General features: G+C 44.7%; 1 protein-coding gene and 1 pseudogene across 4 annotated transcripts; one reads left to right on the plus strand and one right to left on the minus strand.

Moving 5' to 3' along the window:
* IFT43 (intraflagellar transport 43) lies at positions 1-27755 on the plus strand. 4 transcript variants are annotated; one of them, XM_073610565.1, is made up of 10 exons: positions 2-234; positions 3600-3720; positions 14815-14898; positions 21886-21944; positions 22197-22229; positions 24984-25030; positions 25284-25356; positions 25515-25590; positions 27284-27346; positions 27583-27755. In XM_073610565.1, exons 3-10 carry the CDS (start codon positions 14824-14826, stop codon positions 27685-27687), a joined length of 531 nt encoding a protein of 176 aa, XP_073466666.1. In that variant the 5' UTR covers positions 2-234; positions 3600-3720; positions 14815-14823; the 3' UTR covers positions 27688-27755. The 4 variants fall into 4 exon arrangements, with proteins under 4 accessions (XP_073466664.1, XP_073466666.1, XP_073466662.1 ...); XM_073610563.1 differs by lacking the exon at positions 3600-3720 and having other exon boundaries at positions 1-234; positions 24987-25030; XM_073610561.1 differs by lacking the exon at positions 3600-3720 and having other exon boundaries at positions 4-234.
* LOC141120768 (U2 spliceosomal RNA) lies at positions 6101-6231 on the minus strand (annotated as a pseudogene).

Raw genomic sequence — 27755 nt, forward strand, 5'->3', positions numbered from 1 at the left:
AACGGAAGGGACGTTTCGTCGCTTCCGCCATCTTGCTACACCCCACACTCGTCCACAGTAAGGATACAGTGAGAATGGGGCAAGCGGACATATTGGTCCCAAGTAGGGGGCGTTGACTGTTGCTGAGGCTTCCGGAGAGAGCGCCCCGGTTGCTATGGAGACAAGTAAGTGATTGCAGGGACCAACCGGGACATGGAGGACGTGCTGGAGCTGGGAGAGAGCCGGAGAGCCGGGGCGAGTATAATACACAGAGACCCCCTCCTATATATACATCCTATAGTACTATATACACAGAGACCCCCTCCTGTATATACACCCTATAGTACTATATACACAGAGACCCCCTCCTGTATATACACCCCATAGTACTATATACACAGAGACCCCCTCCTGTATATACACCCTATAGTACTATATACACAGAGACCCCCTCCTGTATATACCTCCCATAGTACTATATACACAGAGACCCCCTCCTGTATATACACCCTATAGTACTATATACACAGAGACCCCCTCCTGTATATACCTCCCATAGTACTATATACACAGAGACCCCCTCCTGTATATACCTCCCATAGTACTATATACACAGAGACCCCCTCCTATATATACACCCTATAGTACTATATACACAGAGACCCCTCCCTATATATACACCCTATAGTACTATTCACAGAGACCCCCTCCTGTATATACACCCTATAGTACTATATACAGAGAGACCCCCTCCTATATATACACCCTATAGTACTATATACACAGAGACCCCCTCCTAAATATACACCCTATAGTACTATATACAGAGAGACCCCCTCCTATATATACACCCTATAGTACTATATACACAGAGACCCCCTCCTAAATATACACCCTATAGTACTATATACAGAGAGACCCCCTCCTATATATACACCCTATAGTACTATATACACAGAGACCCCCTCCTGTATATACACCCTATAGTACTATACACAGAGACCCCCTCCTGTATATACACCCTATTGTACTATATACCCAGAGACCCCCTCCTATATATACCTCCCATAGTACTATATACACAGAGACCCCCTCCTATATATACATCCTATAGTACTATATACAAAGAGACCCCCCTTCTATATATACCTCACATAGTACTATATACACAGAGACCCCCCTCCTATATATACCTCACATAGTACTATATACACAGAGACCCCCTTCTATATATACATCCCATAGTACTATATACACAGAGACCCCCTCCTGTATATACTGTATACACCTCCCATAGTAATGTATACACAGAGACCCCCCTATATATACCTCACATAGTACTATATACACAGAGACCCCCTCCTATATATACCTCCCATAGTACTATATACACAGAGACCCCCTCCTATATATACCTCCCATAGTACTATATACACAGAGACCCCCTCCTATATATACCTCCCATAGTACTATATACACAGAGACCCCCTCCTGTATATACACCCTATAGTACTATATACACAGAGACCCCCTCCTGTATATACCTCCCATAGTACTATATACACAGAGACCCCCCCCCTATATATACACCTCCCATAGTACTATATACACAGAGACCCCCCCCTATATATACCTCACATAGTACTATATACACAGAGACCCCCCCATATATACCTCACATAGTACTATATACACAGAGACCCCTCCTATATATACATCCTATAGTACTATATACACAGAGACCCCCTCCTGTATATACCTCCCATAGTACTATATACACAGAGACCCCCTCCTGTATATACTGTATACACCTCCCATAGTAATGTATACACAGAGACCCCCTCCTATATATACCTCTCATAGTACTATATACACAGAGACCCCCTCCTATATATACCTCACATAGTACTATATACACAGAGACCCCCTCCTATATACCTCCCATAGTACTATATACACAGAGACCCCCCCTATATATACCTCCCATAGTACTATATACACAGAGACCCCCCATATATACCTCACATAGTACTATATACACAGAGACCCCCCCCCATATATACCTCACATAGTACTATATACACAGAGACCCCTCCTATATATACATCCTAAAGTACTATATACACAGAGACCCCCTCCTGTATATACCTCCCATAGTACTATATACACAGAGACCCCCTCCTGTATATACCTCCCATAGTACTATATACACAGAGACCCCCTCCTGTATATACCTCCCATAGTACTATATACACAGAGACCCCCTCCTGTATATACCTCCCATAGTACTATATACACAGAGACCCCCTCCTGTATATACCTCCCATAGTACTATATACACAGAGACCCCCTCCTGTATATACTGTATACACCTCCCATAGTAATGTATACACAGAGACCCCCTCCTGTATATACCTCCCATAGTACTGTATACACAGAGACCCCCTCCTGCATATACCTCCAATAGTAATGTACATAGAGAGACACCATATATATATACCTTCCATAGTACCCCCCCCCCCCATATATACCAGCATTGTACTATATACACACAGATACTCTCTCTTATATAAACTGTACATACCTCCCATAGTACTGTATACACAAAAAACCCCTCCTGTATATACATCCCATAGTACTGTATACACAGAGACCCCCTCCTATATATACCTCCCATAGTACTATATACACAGAGACCCCCTCCTATATATACTGTATATACATCCCATAGTACTGTATACACAGAGACCCCCTCCTGTATATACTGTATATACATCCCATAGTACTGTTTTCACACAGACCCCCTCCTGTATATATCTCCCATAGTACTATATACACAGAGACCCCCTCCTATATATACTGTATATACCTCCCATAGTACTGTATACACAGAGACCCCCTCCGGTATATACCTCCCATAGTACTATATAAATAGAGACCCCCTCCTGTATATACCTCCCATAGTACTATATACATAGAGACCCCCTACTATATATACATCCCATAGTACTATATACACAGAGACCCCCTCCTGTATATACCTCCCATAGTAATGTATACACAGAGACCCCCTCCTGTATATACCTCCCATAGTAATGTATACACAGAGACCCCCTCCTGTATATACCTCCCATAGTACTGTATACACAGAGACCCCCTCCTGTATATACCTCCAATAGTAATGTACATAGAGAGACACCATATATATACCTTCCATAGTACCCCCCCCCATATATACCAGCATTGTACTATATACACACAGATACTCTCTCTTATATAAACTGTACATACCTCCCATAGTACTGTATACACAGAAACCCCCTCCTGTATATACTGTATATACATCCCATAGTACTGTATACACACAGACCCCCTCCTATAAATACCTCCCATAGTACTATATACACAGAGACCCCCTCCTATATATACCTCCCATAGTACCATATACACAGAGACCCCCTCCTATATATACTGTATATACCTCCCATAGTACTGTATACACAGAGACCCCCTCCGGTATATACCTCCCATAGTACTATATACACAGAGATCCAGTGGTGTATTTAGGTTTTGTGCTGCACTAGGCCTGACTAAGCTCGCGCACCCCCTAATTTAACTAGGACCGACCCCTTGTCAAGGCCACACCCCTTCCTTTTTAAGATCCGCCCTGTCATCTTCATGGGAGGACAGAGGGACGCCGCGGGAAGAGGACAGTGAGCGAAACAGCATCTTTTCATTTGGGTAAGGGGATATGTGCTGGGTGCTTTGGGAGGCTCTTGCACTGAAGTCTTGGCTGTGTACTGAGTGTGTGTGGCTGACAGTGGGGAGAGAGGTGTCGGCTGCTACGGAAAGCCCATCGCCGCTTGTGGGACTCCGGGCGGCAGATGTCCTGGGTGCCCACGCTGGCGCGTCCCTGTCTGGCCAGTTACCGAAACTCAGTGCCGGGAACTTGTTGTGGGCTCCGGGACAGTGGCGTCACTAGGGTTGGCCTAGAGGATATCCAGTTAGGCACTTCCTAATGGCTCAGTTCCTGGGAACAGTAATGTATAATGGCCAACAGGCTCTCTTACCAGACCCGGTGAAACTGCAACAGTGATCCCTCCGGCTGGACGTTCGCTCACTCTGGGTTGCCCAGGCCAACTCTAGTCAGTAGTGTAGCATGTCTCTACCCTGGCAGTGGCTTCATCTTTCTCCCCCTCTGGTGGTGCCGGTACAGCTCCCTCTCTGGTGATGCGGGAACAAAGTGGCTCTCTGGTGGTGCATTTACATTGTGGCTCCCCTCCTATATATACCTCCCATAGTCTTATATACACAGAGACCCCCTCCTGTATATACATCCCATAGTACTGTATACACAGAGACCCCCTCCTGTATATACCTCCCATAGTAATGTACATAGAGAGACACCATATATATATACCTTTCATAGTACCCCCCCCAATATATACCAGCATTGTGCTATATACACAGATACTCTCCCTTATATAAACTGTACATACCTCCTATAGTACTGTATACACATTGACTCCTCCCGTACATACCTTATATACCTCCCACGGTACTGTATACAGAACCGCTTTCTATATATACTTCCCATAGTAATATATATACAGAGTCACTTCAATATATATCTGACTTAGTACTATATACACAGGAACCCCTCCTATACAGTGGACACAAATAATGATTTGATCCCCTGCAGATTGTATTGTAAGTTTTGCAACTTGTAAAGAAATGAAGGGTCTATAATTTTTATCATAGATGTATTTTAGATGATAGAGACAGAATATCAACCAAAAATCCAGAAAAAAAAACACATGATATAAATGTTTTAAATTGGTTTGCAGTTTAGTGAGTAAAATAAATATTTTATCCCCTACAACCAACAATAATTCTGGCTCCCACAGACTGGCTACAGTAGGTGCTCATGTAGTACACAGATTAGTCCTGTCAATGTAAGAAGGTGCTCCTAATGACAACTCGTTATGTGTATAAAAGACACCTGTCCACAGAATCTCTTTCTTCGATTCAAACCTCACAATCTTTTTCTTTTTTTTTTTTTTTTTTTTTTTTTTTTTTTTTTTAAGCCTGTGGCTAGTGAACACACTCCAAAAACTCCACCCGGTGCCAAAAAAAGTGAACACATATAAAAAGTGTAACGCAAAACGTGCAACGGGTGTATACATTGTCCTCCAAGAAGAAGGACCTTAACCCTGATCCCTTGGGGCTTTAGGCTTCAGACGGGGACTGAGGTACTTACACTTGGTCCATCTGGCCAAAACCAGACGGACCCCATTCTTTGGAGGGTCTGCCGAAACAGACCCACCCAAGTACTAGGTGGGGCTCCCCCGAAGGAAGACCCCATGAGAGAGGGCAAACTAAGCCAGAAGGCCATGTCCACCCCCTCCCAAGACTTTCAGGGCAGGCCCGAGGACCTACACCCCTACCAATCACACGTGCAAAATCGTGTACAAACAAAAAAAGACAAAAAAGTGACAAACAAGGGGCTTAAATAAAAGAAGTGGAGAGAGGAAATTAAAGTGTCATTGTGTGAAACAATGGCCGGCCCTTCAGCCAGGAGTAAAAAATTCCTCTGGTTCTAGCCAAAAGCCTCAATCCTAGAGGCAGGTGCAGAAAAAAGTGTGCGAAGTGCAGTGACATTGGTGCCATAATTCAAGTGATCCGCATCACTGTGAAACTACGGCACCCCTGGACTGCAATTCCAGGGGCACATACACCATGGGCCTCTTTTAACCCCGGCCCACAGCCAGACCAGTGCAGCTCCGTCCCCACCAGGAAGGCATGGAGCTTTGAGAACTTAGGGCGAGCCCCAGGAGGAAAAGGCTCCACCACTGCTCCCATTGCTCCTACCTAATTACATTCGGGAAATACTAACCGCTCCCCGGAACCGCTCCCCGGTGGGAAAGGGGGGCCAGTGTTCTTTCCCGAAAACCACACCAATCTAGGACAGGGACTTGAACCTTCGGCCAGACCCAGTGCTTCTCCATCCCTATCAGGAGGTAACCCTTCCGGCTTTCTCTAAAGGAGATTTAGTAACGTTCGTAGAGCAGTCCAGTTTCGGCTCTCCCTGATGCTAACCGTCCAGGTTACCATTACACCAAGTGGATTTGCATAGCCACTGCCACCCCCAACCCACCGCCATGGATCAGGGACAGTAACACAGCACCACCGCTTGGTAACTGATAAAAACAGATACTACACTTGATCTTAGCCAAAAGGCTGAGAAGCCTTTCACTTTTGAGGGGCCAATGACCGGGGCCATGTATTGTAAAATCTTGGATGAAAGCCTTCTTCCCTCAGACAGAACATTGAACATGGGTCATGGATGGATCTTCCAACATGACAATGACCCAAAACGTACTGCCAAGGCAACAAAGGAGTGGCTCAAGAAGTAGTACATTAAAGTCATGGAGTGGTCCAGCCAGTCTCCGTTTTCCTATAGAAAATTTATGGAGGGGGCTTAATCTTCGAGTTGCCAAAGGACAGCCAAGAAACCTTAAGCATTTAGAGAAGATCTGTAAAGAAGAGTGGACTAAAATCCCTCCTGAGATGTGTGCAAACCTGGTCACCAACTACAAGAAACATCTTACATCTGTGCTTGCCAACAAGGGTTTCTCCACCAAGTACTAAGTCATGTTTTGCTTGGGGATCAAATACTTATTTTACCCACTGAACTGCAACTCAATTTATAAACATTTTTTTCATGTGTTATTTCTGGATTTTTGGTTGATATTCTGTTTCTATCATTTAAATTACACCTATGATAAAAATGATAGACCCTTCATTTCTTTGTATGCAGGCAAACTTACAAAATCTGCAGGGGATCAAATAATTATTTTCCCTACTCTATACATGGTATATACCTCCCTACCTGTATACACTGTACATATCTCGCATAATACTGTACACAGATACCCCCCCCACCCATTGTTCTGTATACAGAGAGACCTTCTATATACACGTAATTATATATATATATATATATATATATATATATATATATATATATATATATATATATATATATATATACACACACACACAGAGATCCCCTCCTACATATCTCTCCCATAGCATCATGTACACAGAGACCTCCTGTATATATCTCCAATAATAATATATACACCGAGACCCCCCCCATATATGTGTATATACCTTCCTCCATAGTACAGTATGCACAGAGACCTCATATATTGTATACTGTACATATCTCTACACAGAGACCATATACACACACACACAGTTGTGCTCATAAGTTACATACCATGGTAGAATTTATGATTTCTTGGCCATTTTTCATGATAACACAAAAACTTTTTTCTTTCACTCATGGTTAGTGTTTGGCTGAAGCCATTTATTATCAATCAACTGTGTTTACTTATTTTAAATGATAATGAAAACAGAAACTACCCAAATGACCCTGATCAAAAGTTTACATACCCTGGTGATTTTAGCCTTTGGGTTGTTTCTGTTGTCATTATGATTTAACCACTTCAGCCCCGGAAGGATTTACCCCCTTCCTGACCAGAGCACTTTTTACAATTTGGCACTGCGTTGCTTTAACTGCTAATTGCGCGGTCATGCAATGCTGTAACCAAACGAAATTTGCGTCCTTTTCTTCCCACAAATAGAGCTTTCTTTTGATGGTATTTGATCACCTCTGCCGTTTTTATTTTTTGCGCTATACACGGAAAAAGACCGAAAATTTTGAAAAAAAATGATATTTTCTACTTTTTGTTCTAAAAAAAATCCAATAAACTCAATTTTAGTCATACATTTAGGCCAAAATGTATTTGGCCACATGTCTTTGGTAAAAAAAATGTCAATAAGTGTATATTTATTGGTTTGCGCAAAAGTTATAGCGCCTACAAACTAGGGTACATTTTCTGGAATTTACACAGTCTTTAATTTATGACTGCCTATGTCATTTCTTGAGGTGCTAAAATGACAGGGCAGTACAAAACCCCCACAAATGACCCCATTTTGGAAAGTAGACACCCCAAGGAAATTGCTGAGAGGCATGTTGAGCCCATTGAATATTCATTTTTTTTGTCCCAAGTGATTGAATAGTGAAAAAAAAAAAAAAAAAAAAATTACAAAAAGTTGTCACTAAATGATATATTGCTCACACAGGCCATGGGCCTATGTGGAATTGCACCCCAAAATACATTTAGCTGCTTCTCCTGAGTATGGGGATACCACATGTGTGGGACTTTTTGGGAGCCTAGCCGCGTACGGGACCCCGAAAACCAATCACCGCCTTCAGGATTTCTAAGGGCGTACATTTTTGATTTTACTCCTCACTACCTATCACAGTTTTGAAGGCCATAAAATGCCCAGGTGGCACAAACCCCCCCCAAATGACCCCATTTTGGAAAGTAGACACCCCAAGCTATTTGCTGAGAGGCATGTTGAGTCCATGGAATATTTTATATTTTGACACAAGTTGCGGGAAAGTGACAATTTATTTATTTTTTTTTTTTTTGCACAAAGTTGTCACTAAATGATATATTGCTCACACAGGTCATGGGCATATGTGGAATTGCACCCCAAAATACATTCTGCTGCTTCTCTTGAGTACGGGGATACCACATGTGTGGGACTTTTTAGGAGCCTAGCCGCGTACGGGACCCCGAAAACCAATCACCGCCTTCAGGATTTCTAAGGGTGTACATTTTTGATTTCACTCTTCACTGCCTATCACAGTTTCGGAGGCCATGGAATGCCCAGGTGGCACAAAACCCCCCCAAATGACCCCATTTTGGAAAGTAGACACCCCAAGCTATTTGCTGAGAGGCATGGTGAGTATTTTGCAGCTCTCATTTGTTTTTGAAAATGAAGAAAGACAAAAAAAAAAATTTTTTTTTTCTTTTTTTAATTTTCAAAACTTTGTGACAAAAAGTGAGGTCTGCAAAATACTCACTATACCTCTCAGCAAATAGCTTGGGGTGTCTACTTTCCAAAATGGGGTCATTTGGGGGGGGGGGTTTGTGCCACCTGGGCATTCCATGGCCTCCGAGACTGTGATAGGCAGTGAAGAGTGAAATCAAAAATTTACGCCCTTAGAAAGCCTGAAGGCGGTGCTTGGTTTTCGGGGTCCCATACGTGGCTAGGCTCCCAAAAAGTCTCACACATGTGGTATCCCCGTACTCAGGAGAAGCAACAGAATGTATTTTGGGGTGTAATTTCACATATTCCCATGGCATGTTTGAGCAATATATCATTTAGTGACAACTTTGTGCAAAAAAAAAAAAAAAATAATAATAATTTGTCTCTTTCCCGCAACTTGTGTCACAATATAAAATATTCCATGGACTCGACATGCCTCTCAGCAAATAGCTTGGGGTGTCTACTTTCCAAAATGGGGTCATTTGGGGGGGTTTGAACTGTCCTGGCATTTTATGCACAACATTTAGAAGCTTATGTCACACATCACCCACTCTTCTAACCACTTGAAGACAAAGCCCTTTCTGACACTTTTTGATTACATGAAAAAATTATTTTTTTTTGCAAGAAAATTACTTTGAACCCCCACACATTATATATTTTTTTAAAGCAAATGCCCTACAGATTAAAATGGTGGGTGTTTAATTTTTTTTTTTCACACAGTATTTGCGCAGCGATTTTTCAAACGCATTTTTTGGGGAAAAAACACACTTTTTTACATTTTAATGCACTAAAACACACTATATTGCCCAAATGTTTGATGAAATAAAAAAGATGATCTTAGGCCGAGTACATGGATACCAAACATGACATGCTTTACAACTGCGCACAAACGTGCAGTGACAACAAAATAAATACATTTTTAAAAGCCTTTAAAAGCCTTTACAGGTTACCACTTTAGATTTACAGAGGAGGTCTACTGCTAAAATTACTGCCCTCGATCTGACCGTCGCGGTGATACCTCACATGCATGGTGCAATTGCTGTTTACATTTGACGCCAGACCGACGCTTGCGTTCGCCTTAGCGCGAGAGCAGGGGGGACAGGGGTGCTTTTTTTTTTTTTTTTTTTTTTTTTTTTTTTCTTTATTATTTTTTTGCTTTTTTATCTTATTTTAAAACTGTTCCTTTCATTTTTTTTTTTTTTAATCATTTTTATTGTTATCTCAGGGAATGTAAATATCCCCTATGATAGCAATAGGTAGTGACAGGTACTCTTTTTTGAAAAAATTGGGGTCTATTAGACCCTAGATTTCTCCTCTGCCCTCAAAGCATCTGACCACACCAAGATCGGTGTGATAAAATGCTTCCCCAATTTCCCAATGGCGCTATTTACATCCGGCGAAATCTAAGTCATAAAATGCTCGTAGCTTCCGGTTTCTTAGGCCATAGAGATGTTTGGAGCCACTCTGGTCTCTGATCAGGTCTATGGTCAGCTGGCTGAATCACCGGCTGCATTCTCAGGTTCCCTGTTGAGACAGGAGAGCCAGAGAAAAACACGGAAGACGGTGGGGGGGGGGGGGGGGCATTCTCTCCCACTGCTTGTAAAAGCAGTCTAGAGGCTAATTAGCCGCTAGGATTGCTTCTACATGAAAGCCGACCGCTGGCTGAAAAGAATGATACCAAGATGATACCTAAACCTGCAAGCATCATTCTGGTATAACCACTCAAAGTCGTGAATGCTGTACTCAGACAAAAATATGGTTAACAATAAAGCACAGTAAACGGTAAAGTATAAAAAATTGCAGACCTGAAAAGCAAACATGATAAAACATAATAACAATAAAACATTGCAGAATAGAATACAGTAAAAAAGAGCAGAACAATAGAGAGAATAGAGAGAGAGAGAATAGAGAGAGAACAATAAAACGACAACTATTATTTTTTATTTTATATTTTTGTTTGTGTTTTTTTTTTTTTTTTTTTTCACTTTTTTGTAACTGTAACTTTTATAACTGTAACCGGTTCCAGGTTCGGGTCTCTCAAAATGCGATGGCATCTTGGGAGACCCTGTGAAAGTGTGTCCTAGTCTGTGCAATGCTGTACCCTACGCTAATACTCAGCTAGTGAATGGTAGCGTTCAAAACATTCACCAATGCAAAGACCAGGATTGTCAGGACAGGAGGGACAATAATAGCGGGTGTCACGCCTATATCCGCGCTTGCTGCAGACACAACATCTTTTTGGGGGGGGTTCGTTGGGTAGGGGTACTCGGGAGGACATAAAAATGCCTCTCATGCAGCCGACTGCATTTGGTTGGGGATGTGAATGGGGGAAGTACGGGCGCTGCAGAAGCGGTGGGTTCCCAATTAGGATTGGCGAATGCAGCAGGAAGGGCACTATGGGCATGACGGGCCTGTGTTTGTCTTCTTGGTGGCAGCGGGACACTATTTGTGCTTGCCACCTCACCAGCTTGAACTGCACTTATGGGACTCGCCACGTCACCAAGTGTTACTGCAGTGCTGGTTTGACTATGACCGGGGTGTAAAAGGCCGCTGGTGCTTGCCAGTTCACCAAAACGCTACCAAAAAAACTGTTAACGATCGCAGGGATCAGGCCTGACTCTGCGAACGCTGCAGTTATGCATTTAGTGTTTTGTAAGTGACAGTGATCGATCGATACTGCACTTGGGTGGGCTGGGCTGGGCCGGGCGGAGGGGCAAAACGCAGGTGCTAGCAGGTATCTGGGCTGATCCCGCTAACACTGCGTTTTTGGGAACCCTAAACTGCTGGGGACGCCAGTATAGATCTGATCGGATCAGATATTGATCAGTTCAGATACTATACCACTAAGGGAGGTGTACAGTGCGTGCGTGGGTGTTAGCGCTACTGGCACTAACCTGACGCTGCCTGGGGCTGGTGCTTGCCAGTTCACCAAAACGCTACAAAAAAAACTGTTAGCGATCGCAGGGATCAGGCCTGACTCTGCGAACGCTGCAGTTATGCGTTTAGTGTTTTGTAAGTGACAGTGATCGATCGATACTGCACTTGGGTGGGCTGGGCTGGGCCGGGCGGAGGGGTAAAACGCAGTTGCTAGCAGGTATCTGGGTTGATCCCGCTAACACTGCGTTTTTGGGAACCCTAAACTGCTGGGGACGCTAGTATAGATCTGATCGGATCAGATATTGATCCGATCAGATACTATACCACTAAGGGAGGCGTATGCTGCGTGCGTGGGTGTTAGCGGTACTGGCGCTAATCTGACGCTGCCTGGGGCGACGCATATCACCGCCGGGCGATCAGGGGGCTAAATCTTTATTCGGTAATAAACGGCGGGTTCCCTGACACTATAAAAAATAAACAAACTAACCAGCGTCACCCGTAACGGTTATACAGTGATCAGTGGTGAAAGGGTTAACTAGGGGGCAATCAAGGGGTTAAAACATTTATTAGGTAGTATATGGGGGTCCCTGTCGCTATAAAACTCTGACGGCGAACCTAAATATTTACGTCCCTAACTAGCATCACCAGCGACACTAATACAGCGATCAGAAAAATGATCGCTTAGCGACACTGGTGACAGGGGGTGATCAAGGGGTTAAAACTTTATTAGGGGGGGTTAGGGGGGTACCCTAGACCTACAGGGGGGTAATACTCACTGTCCTAACACTGTAACTGTCACAAACTGACACCAATACAGTAATCAGAAAAAAAAAAAAAAACTGCTGGTGTCAGTTTGTGACAGGGGGGGGGGGGTGATCGGGGGGCGATCGGGGGGGGGATCGGGGTGTTTAGTGTGCCTGGCATGTTCTACTGTGTGTGTAGTGTTGGTGCACTTACATTGCAGTCTTCTCTCCTCGGCCCGGAACGGAAAATACCGAGCCGAGGAGAGATGACATCATTTCCTCTGCCTCTGTGTACAATACAGAGGCAGGGAAATGATCCCATTGGCTGAGAGCGATCGCGAGGGGGGGGGCCACGAATGGATGGCCTCCCCCTCACCTCCGATCGCCGGGGGAGATTTGCCGACCGCCGCAGGCACCAGGGGGGGGTCCGATCGGACCCCCCACCCGCGGGCAGGCAAGGACGTACATATACGTCCTTTTGCCTGCCCGTGCCGCTCTGTCGACGTATATAGTCGTGCGGCGGTCGGCAAGTGGTTAAAAAGAGTAAACACAGTTGATTGATAATAAATGACTTCAGCCAAACACTAAGGCCGCTTTCACACTGGGAAAGGTGGGCATTGACGGGTAAACGCTGCTAGTTTTAGCGACGATTTACCGGCATTTTAGCGGTGCTATTCGGCCGCTAGCAGGGCGCTTTTAACTCCCGCTAGTGGCCAAATAAAGGGATAAATGCGCCCATGTATCGCCGCTGCTGAAGCGCTTTGCAGGTGCTTCGGCAGCGGTGCCCAGTCATTTAAATGGGCAGGAGCGGTGTATACACCGCTCCTTTACCTCCCCAAAGATGCTGCTTGCGGGACTTCTTTTAACCCCTTCCCGCCGACCGAACGCATATATGCGTACTCGGCTTTCCGGGGTTATACCGGGATGATGCCCGCAGCTGCAGGCATCATCCCGGTACCGTTGTTTCCAGCGGGCGATCGGCTACCCGAGTATAACAACCGATGCGGCTAAAAGCCGCTCGGTTGTTATACCGGAGGAGCGGGAGGGAACATCCCCCCCCTCCCGCCGCTGTTACCGGGCCTCCCGTGCGATCGGGAGGCCCGGTGTCCGTTCCGCTGCCTTTGGCGGCTGGGGGCGGACTGGAACGAAGCTGCGAGCGGCTTTGTTCCATGCCTTCTTGCTGTAAACGTGGAAGCGACGTCATGACGTCACTTCCCGTTTACTCGGCTGCCAATGGCGCCGAATTTAAAAAAGTACACAGTATTCAGAATCGCCGTTTTCGGCGATCTGAATACTTTGAAGTGTAAAGGAGGGATGGGGGGTCTTTTAGACCCCCCATCCCTCCATAAAGAGTACCTGTCACCACATATTACTGTCACAAGGGATGTTTACATTGCTTGTGACAGCAATAAAAGTAAAAAAAAAAAAAAAAAAAAAAATTTAAACACAATTTATAAAGTACAAAAATAAATAAAAAAAAAAACCAAAAAAATTTTTTAAAGTGCCGCTGTCCCCGCGAGCTCGCGCAGCGAAGAAAACGCATACGGAAGTCGCGCCCGCATATGTAAACGGTGTTCAAACCACACATGTGAGGTATCGCCGCGATCGCCAGAGCGAGAGCAATAATTCTAGCCCTAGACCTCCTCTGTAGCTCAAACCTGGTAACCGTAAAAAATTTTTAAAGCGTCGCCTATGGAAATTCAAAGGTACCGTAGTTCGTCGCCATTCCACGAGTGACATGTTTGGTATCTATTTACTCGGCGTAACATCATCTTTCACATTATACAAAAAAATTGGGGTAACTTTACTGTTTGGATTTTTAAAAATTCATGAAAGTGTCACTTTTCCAAAAATTTGCGTTTAAAACACTGCTGCACAAATACCGTGTGATAAAAAATATTGCAACAATCGTCATTTTATTCTCTAGATTCTCTGCTAAAAAAATATATATAATGTTTGGGGATTCTAAGTAATTTTCTAGCAAAAAATATGGATTTTAACTTGTAAACACCAAATTTCAAAAATAGGCTTAGTCATGAAAGGGTTAATGTCCTGCCAGCGCATCGCCCCAGTGTGAAAGCACTCTGTATATAACTTACATAGTACAGTAAACACAGAGACCTCATATATACACAGTATTGTGTATATACACAGAGACCCCCTCCTATGTATACTGTATATACCTCCCATAGTACTATATACACAGATACACCCCAGAAACCCCCCCATTATCCTTATGGTGAGATGTATGTGAAGTGTAGTGTGACTCCAGTGTTAAAACTTATATAAAATCTTCCCTCTGCAGGGCGCCAGGATGGGACGTCGTGCTCGAGCTGCTCAGGACACTCAACAAGATGAAGGAGACACTTCCCGCGTGGCCACAAGAGAGGTGCGCTGAATGTGAAAAGAGAGCAAACAGAATTTCCATGCTAACTCCGGATATGCTGCTCATGTTAGATACATTCAGAAAATTTCAAGGACACTAAAGCTGGCCATAGACTGTTCAAATCCCGACCGATTTAACAGGAATCGGCTGAAATTTGAACCATATATGGGCAGGCTGAATGTAGTGAGTTGATCGATCTTTCAACTTGAGTACAACCAGCTTCCCAGATTTTACACGCTGTTATAGTCGCTAGCAATAATCAGTGTGTTCTTTCGGCAGGGATGGCTTCCCCCACACCCCGCCAGGAGAACACAATGGCTCCGCATAAGGGATTCTCCCATCAACCCTGTCTGTGATGGGGGATTCGAGGGGTTTTCTTTTCCGGAACTCGTGGTTGCAGGAAAGGAGTTTGCTCTATCTATGGCCAGCCTTACAGCTATGGGAAAATTAAGTACACTCCATGGACATACCTTTTCAACATGTCTGAACAGGCAAACCATAGATCTTGTTTCATATAGTGCCTATAGATAAAGGTGATGTGCTTGAATAAATGACACTTAGAACTGACATGGTGTATTCGTTTTCTTTCATTTAAAACAGTGGTCTTCAAAACTGCGGCCCGGGGGCCAGATGCGGCTCTGTGCTTGCTTTTATCTGGCCCTTACGGCACTATTTCATTAACTAATACCAACAGTGGGGCATAATTTCCTTCACTGGCACCAATGAAGGGGCACAATTCCTCCCAATGACACCAACAATGGGGCACAATTCCTCTCAATAACACAAATTATGAGGCACAATTTCTCCCAATGACACCACTAAAAGGGGACAAAATTCCTCCTAATGACACCAACAATGGAGCCAATGACACCAGTGATGGAACACAATTCCTCCCAATGACATCAATGATGGAGCACATATTCTCCCAATAACACCAACAATGGGGCCCAACCACAGCAATGATTGGACGCAATTCATCCCACTCACACCAGTGATGGGGCATTGTATTTTCCCACTGTCATTGGGACCTATTCTACTCCCAATGGCCACAGCCCGGCCCCCCCTAAAGTCTGAGGGCAGTAAACTGGCCCTTTGTTTAGAAATATTGGAGACCCCTGGTTTAAATGAAAAAAATGCAGATTTTTCATATGGAAAAGTAGGTATGCACTTACATTTACAACCACTTCAAATCCATGAAAATTAGAATCTGGTGGTCCAGATTAGGTGTCAATGATTTAATTTCCTTAGGGTGTATGCAGGTGGAACTTGTCCTATTTAAACCTCAGGGGCAGATTTACTAAAACTGGTGCACACAGAATCTGGTGCAGCTGTGCGCTGTAACCAATCAACTTCTAGGTTTTATTGTCAAAGCTTAACTGAACAAGCTGAAGTTAGAAGCTGATTGGTTACCTTGCAGAGCTTCACCAGATTCTGTGTGCTCTAGTTTTAGTAAATCTCCTCTATAGGGTCTGGTGTTGGTTCTTTGCTATTGATGAATGTGTTCTTAATATTCCAAGGTCAATAGAGCTCTCTAAAGCCCTCAGAAAGGAAGTTGTCTATGAGTCTGGCAAGGGATTTGAAATGAATAATTCCATCATAAGGAAAAAAATCCACAAGGGGTGTATATTTTAAACAACTGCTATTTTGCCCACCCCTGTCTGGCCCAGCACATTCTACCCAAAAGCTGACTGATGCTGATAAAGTCTCCAAGAACCCCAAAAGTAAATGGAGTGTTTGGGTAACTGTTGCACAACAGTTGAGGTCAAGCAGCATGCATCTATAATCAGAAAGAGATTTTGCACCAATTCAACCTGCATTAGAGGTGCCTTATAGTGGTGTTCCACCCAATAAAAAAAAAAATACATGAATGTGCCTAAAAAAAATTAAAAAAAACATTTTGGAATTTTTTTAAACTCACCTCTAAATGCCTGTTGCTAGGTGGTCCCTCGTAGTCTGCCTCTTTCAGTGCCTGGGCTGGTGACATCACTTCCCCTCGGCACAGGAAGGGCTCAGCTCTGCTCCCTCCTTCCTGTCAATCATCTGGGACCCATTACAGGTCCCAGATGACTGAAAGGCCAATCCCGGCGTGCGGCGCCACTCGCGCATGCGCAGTGGGTGCCCAGCTGTGAAACCACAGCCCGGCGACCAGAGTTGCAATGCCGGCGCCACCGAACGGAGGGGGAGACGAGCGGGGCTTTAATCCCCCGCATCGCTGGACCCTGGAATAGGTAAGTGTCTAATTAAAAGTCAGCAGCTGCAGTATTTGTAGCTGCTGACTTTTAATTTTTTATTTTTTTTTTAATGGGAACTCCTCTTTAAGAAAAGGCCTTTGTTGTCCAAAAAGAACATTCGAGCAAGAATAGAGTTTTCCATTGAACATATAGGCAAAGACCAGACCTTCTGGAACAATGGGGTTGATTTGCTAAAACTGGAGAGTGCAAAATTTGGTGCAGCTGTGTATGGTAGCCAATTGGCTTTTTAAAGCGAATTTCCACTTTTAGGAACCCTTCCCCCCCTCCGGTGTCACATTTGGCACCTTTCAGGGGGATGGGGTGTGCAGATACCTGTATAAGACAGGTATTTGCACCCACTTCCGGGCATAGAACCCCACGGGGGTCTATGCCACTTCCCGTCCCCTCCGCGCTGTCTGCTGGGAGACAAACGGGTCCCAGAGACAGCAGGGACCATTCGGATTGCGCAGCGCGACTCGCACATGCGCAGTAGGGAACCAGGAAGTAAGGCCACAAGGCTTCACTTCCTGATTCCCTTACCGAAGATGGCGGTGGCAGTAGCACCCAAGAGCCAAGGGACGGTTCGGCCTCAGGTGCCGACATCGCGGGCGCCCTGGACAGTTAAGTATCCTTCTTTTAAAAGTCAGCAGCTACAGTATTTGTAGCTGCTGACTTTAAAAAAAATAATAAAATTTGGCGGACCTCCACTTTAAGCTGGCCATACATTATGCAATTTTCTTGTTCAATTTCCTTTAGATTTACCTTCAACTATGTAGTGCAAGGGACTGCCTGATTGCATACAAATTTAAAGTGTTTAGGTTTGACCTCATATTGTGTGGTTTTGGTAAATCCTAAAGGAAAATTGTATAATGTATGACCAGCCTAACTTCAGCTTGTTCAATTAAGCTTTGACAAAAAAAAAAAAAAATCTGGAAGCTGATTGGTTTCTATGCACAGCTGTACCAGATTTTCTCTCCAGCATTAGTAATTCAACCCCAATGTGCTGAAGATTGATCAACTTAAATATGGAGCTGTTTGGTCACAGTAACAGTAGACATGTTTGTCACAAACTCAGGGAAATGTTTTAGGAGAACCTCCTCATAACTACTGTGAAGCATGGTGGTGGTAATGTTATGGTTTAGGATTGTTTTGCTGCTTCAGGGCCCAAGCAGCTTGAATCACCAAGTCAGCTATGCATTCTGCATTATATTAACCACTTCCCGTCCGCCATATAGCAAAATGACGGCCGGAAAGTGGTTGCGTTATCTTGACTGGGCATCATATGACATCCAGAAGAATAAGCTGCTAGCGCATAGCGCGGCGATCGGTGGTGTGTCAGTCTGACACTTCTCATCTCCAATCTAGGTAAAGAGTCTATGATGTAGGCTCTTTACCACGTGATCAGCTGTGTCCAATCCGTTTACCGACTTTTCCTCCACTCGCACTGACAGACGTGAATAGAGGAGAGCTGATCGCTGCTCTCATTGATCGGGGGGGTCTGCAGTGATAATCAGTGCATTGATTTATCAGTGCAGACCCATCGAGGATGCCCATTAGAGGCCACCAGGTGAGCCCACCAGGGGTGCCAATCAGTGCCCATTAGGATGGCAATCTGTGCCCATCAGTGATTTCAGTGCCTCCTGATCAGTACTGCCTATCTGTGCCGCCTATCAGTGCCCACCAGCGCCACCCATCAGTGCTGCTTATCAGTGCTGTCTATCAGTGCCCATCAGTGCTGCATACAAGTGCCTCATGATCGGTGCCCATTAGGGATGAGCCAAACACCCTTGGTTCGGTTCACACCAGAACATGCAAAAACGTTTGAGCGAACATGCAAACCCTATTAAAGTTTATGGGACATGAACATGAAAAATCAAAAGTGCTAATTTTAAAGGATTATATGCAAGTTATTGCCATAAAAAGTATATAGGGACCTGGGTCCTGCCCCAGGGGACATGTATCAATGCAAAAAAAAAAAAGTTTTTAAAACAACCTTTTTTTCAGGAGCAGTGATTTTAATAATGCTTAAAGTGAAACAATAAAAATGAAATATTCCTTTAAATATCATGCCTGGGGGGGGGGGGGGGGGGGGGTCCCCTTAGTCTGCCTGTAAAGTGGCACATATGTGCAATGTGTAGAACGGTGCCGCAGCAAAATTACATTTCTAAAGGGAAAAATGTCATTTAAACTTGCTTGCGGTTGTAATGTAACCCGGATGACCCCACCCCCATCTGACGTCACATGACGGCAGAAGGGACGGGTCACTCGGTTACGTCACCGGGTGGCCCCGCCCTTGCCTATATAACAGCTGTCACAGCCAAGATTCAGCAGTCCCCAGGAGGCCTCCCATCGAGGCGGACCTTTTTCTTTTCTATTTTTCGGGTCCTTCGGGTGGAGTGATTGTAGATGGATGGACGTCGTGGGACACTTTTTTTTTTTTTTTTTTTCTTTTTTAATAAAGGAATTGTCAAAAACTGTCTATTGTGGTTTAACTTTTTGACACTTTTTTTTTTTTGGTGAATGGGTAGGGGTACAATTCACATGGGGGGGGCGGGATCTGGGGGTCCCCACATTAAAGGGGGCTTCCAGATTCCGATAAGCCCAACACCCACAGACCCCGACAACCAATGGCCAGGGATGTCGGGAAGAGACCCTTGTCCCCATCAACCTAAAGGGCCTAGTATGGATTTTGGGGGGACCCCATGACGATTTTTTCTTAATTCTGTCATAGGGTTCCCCTTAACCACTTCAATGCACTGCATGATATACTCTGCACTGTATATATGTGTGTGTGTGTGTGTATATATATTTATACATTGCCTGCACTGTATATATTCTACACTGATTATATATATATATATATATATTATACATACCGCCTGCACACAAATTACTAATCTGCCTAATCTAGCTCAAGTTCTCTCAATCGCTCCATGTTATCACACTACATACGACCGCCGTGTAAGCAGCCTTATATAGTGTATAGGCGTGGACACCCTGCCTTTGGCCAATCATCGCTCTCCCAGCAGATCACGCCGTGATTGGCCAAAGCATGCAGGTCAGGTGCATGCTTTGGCCAATCAGCAGCCGTCAATGCACTGCGACCTTGCAGTGCATTATGGGGCACTCCGTGGTGCTCGAATTTGCCGCGAACGCCCCATATGTTCAGTTTGGTTTGCGGACAAACGCACACCCGATGTTTGAGTCAAACTTATGTTCGATTAGAACATCGGGACCATCCCTAGTGCCACCTCATCAGTGCCAATCGGTACTGCCTCATCAGTACTCATCAGTGAAGGAGAAAACTTATTTGCAAAGTTTTGTAACAGAAACTAAGAAAAAACTTTTTTTTTCAAAATTTTCGGCCTTCTTTTTTTATTTGGAGCGCAAAAAAAATAAAAACCCAAGTGGTGATCAAATACCACCAAAAGAAAGCACTATGTGTGGGAAAAAATTCTAAAAAATGTATTTTGAGTACAGTGTTACATGACTGCGCAATTGTCATTCAACATGCGACGGCCCTGAAAGCTGAAAATTGGACTGGGCAGGAAGGGGGTGAAAGGGCCCAGTATTGAAGTGGTTAAAGTGGGCTTAATGAGAATGTGAGGCCATGGATCTAAACTCTGACTTTTGACCAGAAATTAGTCTTTCAGCCATGATCTGAAACACACTAGCAAATCCACCACAGATTAGCTCAAAAAGAAGACATGGCGGGTTATGGAGTGCCTTGGTCAGAGCTCTGATTTGAATCCCATTGAAGTGCTGTGGGGGATTTGAAATAGGCAGTTCATTTGAGGAAACCCACAAACCTCTTGCATCTGCAGATTTTGCATGGAGGACCAGTCAGAGACTGGTGGAGAGTTATATAAAAATCTCTACAAGTAACTTCTGCTATAGGAGGCAATACCAGGCGCAGAGAGCTGTAAACTATGAAAAATTTGTGTATCTTTGCACCTGGGAGTGACCACTTTTTGCACAGCCATCTGTACAAATCAACGACAGGCTGCAGCTATATACTGATAATTGCAGCGCCAACTGTTTGCTTTTGTGCAGGGATGCATGTGTGCCCCTGGAAGCAGATAGATTGCATCCAGGGCCGCTTGTCCATCTCTGTTTGATAAAGATCTAATGTTTGCCTGTTCAAATATGTTAAAAAGTTAACAATTTCTATGGAGTTTGCTTAATTTTTTACATGACTGTAAGTGAAAGCAATGTGTTCCTTGGAGTCATATATCCTATACTGTATATAATTGGTAGCAATGTCTTTGGGCCCTTTCACACAGGCGGTTTGCATTATGATCAGCAGGGGATCTGCTCACAAATCCACTGCTGATCAGAGCAGATTGGAGCAAATGACAGGTCTGTATCCGCTCGGTTTATGCAGAGCGGACACGGACAGACCCGCTCTACTCTATGGGGGGTCTGGAAGTAAACGGACTCCGCTGTCCGTTTATACCCGGCTGACTCAGATCTAGCCCGCCCAAACGGAAGAGGATGCAGTCCTCCACAATTTTTTTTTCTAGCGGGCCTGATTGCACCCGGAGGTAGGCGGGTGTAACCGGACACAAGTCCGCCGGTCCGTAGAGATGCACGGACCTTCCGATCAGGTTCGCCTAAAAAAGTGACAGGCAGATATGATCAGATCGCCCGTGTAAAAGAGCCCTTACTTGGATTTCTGTATCTTACACTGTATATTAGTAGTAACAATGTGTTCCTTGCTACAAATTATGTTCTGATTCTCTTCATTTACTTGTTTCAGGGCCCCCCGAAACCACTGCGGCAGGGAGGGTGGGCAGACGACTCCTCAGGGACCTCCAAGTGAGTGTTTCCTTCTAACATTGGGGATAATGGTGAGCTGTTGATGAAGTACTGGAAAAGTTACAACCTAGCAAACCCTCAGCAATCTTATGGGAAAACTTGGGGATCCTTGGGGCTCCAGCATGGCATCCGAACCCCGCATAGGTCACAATAATTTCCATATTATCAGTACTAGGAACACTTTCCATAATGACATCCAGAAAAACTGCTCACGTTACATTTACTGGATAAAAAGATGTTTCTTTCTTGCAGGCTGGGAAAGCGTGGTGCGGAGGACGTGGAAGAGTAAGTGACGCCATGTAAAGGTGTAGTGATGTCATTTGTGAAAACATGGTAACATTTTAGAGGGCAGATAATTGGCTGCTCTCTTCCCTGTAAGAGGCCGCCATGTTTTGCCTCTTGCAACCATTCACATGAGGAAAACCTATTACTGAATATAATATTTTCCTCCAGCAGTCCATCTCATCTCTGCCATTGTGTAATGTGATTTGTATTGTTAAGTGTGTCCAGGACAAGGACCACCTCCCATCCTTCTCTTCTCATTATAGTACGCTATGTACATTATGTTATACATTATTAGATATCTGTGTACAATATATTATACATTTGGTGTACATTATTTAAAGTGATTGTAAAGTCTCGTTTAAAAAAAAAAAAAACAAACATGTTATACTTGCCTCCCCTGTGCAGTTGGTTTTGCACAGAGCAGCCAGGATACTCCTCTTCTCAGGGCCCCTTTCTGTACTCCTGGCCCCTCCCTTTTGTCGAATGCCCCCATGGCAAGTAGCTTACTATGGGGGCACTCGAGCCAAGTCACAGCTCCGTGTGTCTATTCAGACATGGAGCCCCGAACCGGCCCCACCCCCTCTCTCCCCTGATTGGCTAACTAATTTTGACAGCAGCGGGAGCCAATGGCGCCGCTGCTGTGTCTCAGCCAAACAGGAGGAGTGTCCCGGATGGCTAGAACACTCGTGGATATCGCTGGAGAGAGATGGGGCTCAAGTAATTAGGGGGTGCTGGGGAGGTTGCTATACACAGAAGGTTTTTTATCTTAATGCATAGAATGCATTAAGATAAAAAACCTCCTTCCTTTACAACTCCTTTAATGCATTATTTTATATCTGTTTATAATATAGTACACAGTCTACATTATAGAACAGTGTATACATAATAAATACAAAAAATGTATAATTGTGTGTTATATAATATGCACCAAATGCTATATGTGCAAGTAAACAAAACATACTATACTTGCTATGCAAGCATAATATAATGTATAATATTATATACACCGCATACTTTATTTGCTACCCAAATGTGCGATTTCCATAATAAACCTGTTACTCCTGGAAATTGTACATTATACATTATTATACATCTCTTCTCGCTATAGTACCCTGAGTACATTATATTATACATCTTTGTACATTATAGTATGTAGTGTATATTAAGGTATACATATTATACAGTTAGGTCCATATATATTTGAACACAACCACAATTTTATTTTTTTTCAGGTATTTACCAAAACATATTTAAAGTGTTTGTTAGCCCAAAAAAACCCCCAATAATCAGATCTTTTTCCCTTAAAGCATTTTATACAGCACAGTGCTTGTACTGTGTCACTTGGCCCCCTGTAACACCTAAAAAACCTGGCTGATCCTGCCTGGCTATGCCCTCCCCACTGTATGCTGACCACGATATATCAGGGCTGCTGAGCCCTGACACCGTGGTCAGAGTAAGTGTCTCCATCATCTACAGCCCTGCTCTCCTGTGTCTCCTCTGTCCTCCTCCCCTCCCTGCCTGTCTGCTTGTACCAGTGTCCAGTGTTTGATACATTCTGAGAAGAACGCACTGGTGAGCTCAGCAACATAAAAAGGCCTGGACGTCCACGGAAGGCAACAGTGGTTGATGATCGCAGGATCCTCTCTATGGTAAAGAAAAACCCATTCACAACCTCCAGACAAGTGAAGGACACTCTCCAGGAGGTGGGCGTATCATTGCCAAAGTCTACAATCAAGAAAAGACTTCACAAGAGCAAACACAGAGTTTCTCCGCAAGGTGCAAACCATTCTTTGGACGGATGAAACTAAGATTAATCTGTACCAGAATGATGGGAAGGAAAAAGTGTGGAAAAGGCTTGTAACAGCTCATGATCCAAAGCACACAACGTCATCTGTGGTCTCATGGTGGAGCTTGCAGTGTGATGGCATAGGCATGCATGGCTTCCAGTGACACTGGGTCATTGGTGTTTATTGATGATGTGACAATAGCAGCCGGATGGATTCTGCAGTGTTTAGAGATATACTGTCAGCCCAGATTCAGCCAAATTCAGCAAAGTTGATTGGACGGCGCTTCACAGTACATATGGACAATGATCCAAAACACACTGCAAAAGCAACCCAGGAGCTTTTGAAGGAAAAGAAGTGGAAAATTCTGCAATGGCCGAGTCAGTCACTTGATTTTAACCCAGTTGAGCATTTCACTTGCTGAAGGCAAAACTAAAGGCAGAACGAGCCACAAAGAACAACTGAAGACAGCTGCATTTAGAGCCTGGCAAAGCATCAGAAAGGAGGAAACCCAGTCTTTGGTAATGTCCATGGGTTCCAGACTTCAGGCAGTCATTACTAGTAAAGGATTCTCAACAAAATATTAAAAATGAACATTTTATTTATGATTATATTCATTAGTCCAATTACATTTGAGCCCCTGAAAATGGGGGAGGGGGGACTGTGTATAAAATGGTTACAATTCCTAAAATTTATACTTGATATTTATGTTCAACCCCTTGAATTAAAGGTGAAAATCTGCACTTCAAATTCATTTGGATTGTTAAATTTTAATTTTATTCTGGTGACATACAGAGCCAAAAGTATGAAAATTGTGCCTGTGTCCAAATATATATGGACCTAACTGTACATTCTGTGTACTTTATAATATACTTTTACAACTTTGTACAATATAGTATGCAGTATATATTTTATTATACATTCTGTGTACAATGTAGTACGCTGTGTACATTTTCTCTTCTTCCTGCAGCAGTCGTTTGAGACAGCAAAGTCTGGATGAGTCGGATGAGGGTGAAGGTGAGTGAGATGCATGGAGTCCAGAGGTGGTTGTATGGAGTCACATGAGCCCAGAACCAGGATAACAGAGAGAAGACAGGGATACGGGTCCATGACAGGGATAACAGAGAAGACAGGACAAGAATAACAGAGGACAGAGACACACATACAGGACAGGGATAACTGAGAGAGGACAGGGATATCGGTACAGGACAGGGATAACAGAGAGAGCACATTTTGTGATATTCTGCCATTTTTGGAATTTTCTCCATAGATATTCCGGTGATTCCAGATCTGGAGGAGGTTCAGGAGGAGGATTTAGCTCAGCAAGTTGCTGCACCCCCTAGGTAAGAACTGTTCTGTATCTTACTATGTCTCTGTATGCTGTGTCTTCTCCATCCCTTGCTGTGTTATCTCTACCTTTTCACACTCTCTCACTGTGTACTTTCCTTGCTTCTTCTCTTTATCACTTCTATAACATTATATAACATTTTCTTTCCTTTAGTGTTCAAGTAAATCGAGTGATGACCTATAGAGACCTGGACAATGACCTTATGAGACATGCCGCTTTCCAGACCCTGGTGAGCTCCCTGCGTCCCCTATACTTCCACTAGACATCCCCAGTGTCCCACATGCTTCCACTTAACACTCTGCTCTACATGCTGCTACTAGACACCCCTTCTGCCCCACATACTGCCACTAGACACCCCGTCTGCCCCACATACTGCCACTAGACACCCTGTCTGGCCCACATACTGCCACTAGACACCCCGTCTGGCCCACTTACTGCCACTAGACACCCCGTCTGGCCCACTTACTGCCACTAGACACCCCGTCTGGCCCACATACTGCCACTAGACACCCCGTCTGGCCCACATACTGCCACTAGACACCCCGTCTGGCCCACATACTGCCACTAGACACCCCGTCTGGCCCACATACTGCCACTAGACACCCCGTCTGGCCCACATACTGCCACTAGACACCCCGTCTGGCCCACATACTGGAATTAAACACTCCATGTGCCCAACATACTTCCACTAGACACCCCGTCTGCCCCACAAACGCCACTAGACACCCCCTTTTCCTCACTTACTGTCACTAAACACTCTATCTGCTCTACATACTGCCTCAGCACTGTCTGATTTACATGCTGCTACTAGACACCCTGTCTGCCCCACATACTGCCACTAGACACCCCGTCTGCCCCACATACTGCCACTAGACACCCCGTTTCCTCCACAGTCTGCCACTAGACACCCCGTATCCTCCACAGTCTGCCACTAGACACCCCGTCTGCCCCGCATACTGCCACTAGACACCCCGTCTCCTCCACAGTCTGCCACTAGACACCCCGTCTCCTCCACAGTCTGCCACTAGACACCCCGTCTCCTCCACAGTCTGCCACTAGACACCCCGTCTCCTCCACAGTCTGCCACTAGACACCCCGTCTCCTCCACAGTCTGCCACTAGACACCCCGTCTCCTCCACAGTCTGCCACTAGACACCCCGTCTCCTCCACAGTCTGCCACTAGACACCCCGTCTCCTACACAGTCTGCCACTAGACACCCCGTCTGCCCCACATACTGCCACTGGACACCTTGTCTGCCCCACATACTGCCACTGGACACCTTGTCTGCCCCACATACTGCCACTGGACACCCCCTGTCCCCAACATACTGCCACTGGACACCCCCTGTCCCCAACATACTGCCACTGGACACCCCCTGTCCCCAACATACTGCCACTGGACACCCCCTGTCCCCAACATACTGCCACTGGACACCCCCTGTCCCCAATATACTGCCACTGGACACCCCCTGGATGTCTTACCTGCCCCTGCTCCATTCAGTGTAACTATCCTTTTTCCTTGGACCTCCACCTCACTCCCATTGATCTGCTGTCCTGTCACAGAAGAGGATTTTCTCCCAGAAAGGGTGAACATATGACCAGATCTGAGTATTCCCCATTCATCCTTACACTGAATTTTTGCCAAAGGTTATCCGTTATCCTTCCATACAGTGAATTGCCCCAGAAAATGCAATACACCCTCAGCCCAGAGTACCTGTGGTGTCTGCTGTAGTATGGAGGTTGGTGTAGTTCTGGTGTGGTGTCACCTGGGATGGGTGGTTCTTGTGTTTTCATGGGTCTGACACGGTAGGACAGTTGGCTCTTCTATTGGTGTAAACAGAAAATCTTCAATTATCTATATTAATGGACAGTTTGACTATAGATGTTTCTTTTTACTTAACACTATCATATTCTCTTATCAGGATGGGGACATCGATCTAAAACTCCTCACCAAAGTCTTGTCACCAGAAGGGGAAGTGAGAGAGGTGAGATCACAGAATGCAATGATGGGAACCAGATTAGACAGTGGCCTGTTCTAGCTACAGGTCCTGGGTGACTGTGATTGGTGACATGTATTGGCGGGGGTTTCACATGTCTGGGGTGGGAAATAACATGTCGGGGGGAGGTAACACGTCTGGAAGGGATATGACATGTCTGGGGGGGCAGCTAGGGGTGATGATATTTTGTGGGAGCGATGTGGTAATGTGGTTTTCCTCCACAGGATGACGTGCACTGGGACTGGGATTTGCTTTACACTGAAGTTTGCTCGGAGCTTCTGACGGAGTGGGATGTGGGGAAGACGGAGGATGATGGCTTAGTCTGCTGACTGTAAAGAAAAGTTATTTTTCTTTGTAAATATGCAATAAACTTTCTATTATATATTCGTAGAAGGAA

Source organism: Aquarana catesbeiana, linkage group LG13, assembly GCF_042186555.1.
Source record: "Aquarana catesbeiana isolate 2022-GZ linkage group LG13, ASM4218655v1, whole genome shotgun sequence".
Lineage (NCBI taxonomy): Eukaryota > Metazoa > Chordata > Amphibia > Anura > Ranidae > Aquarana > Aquarana catesbeiana.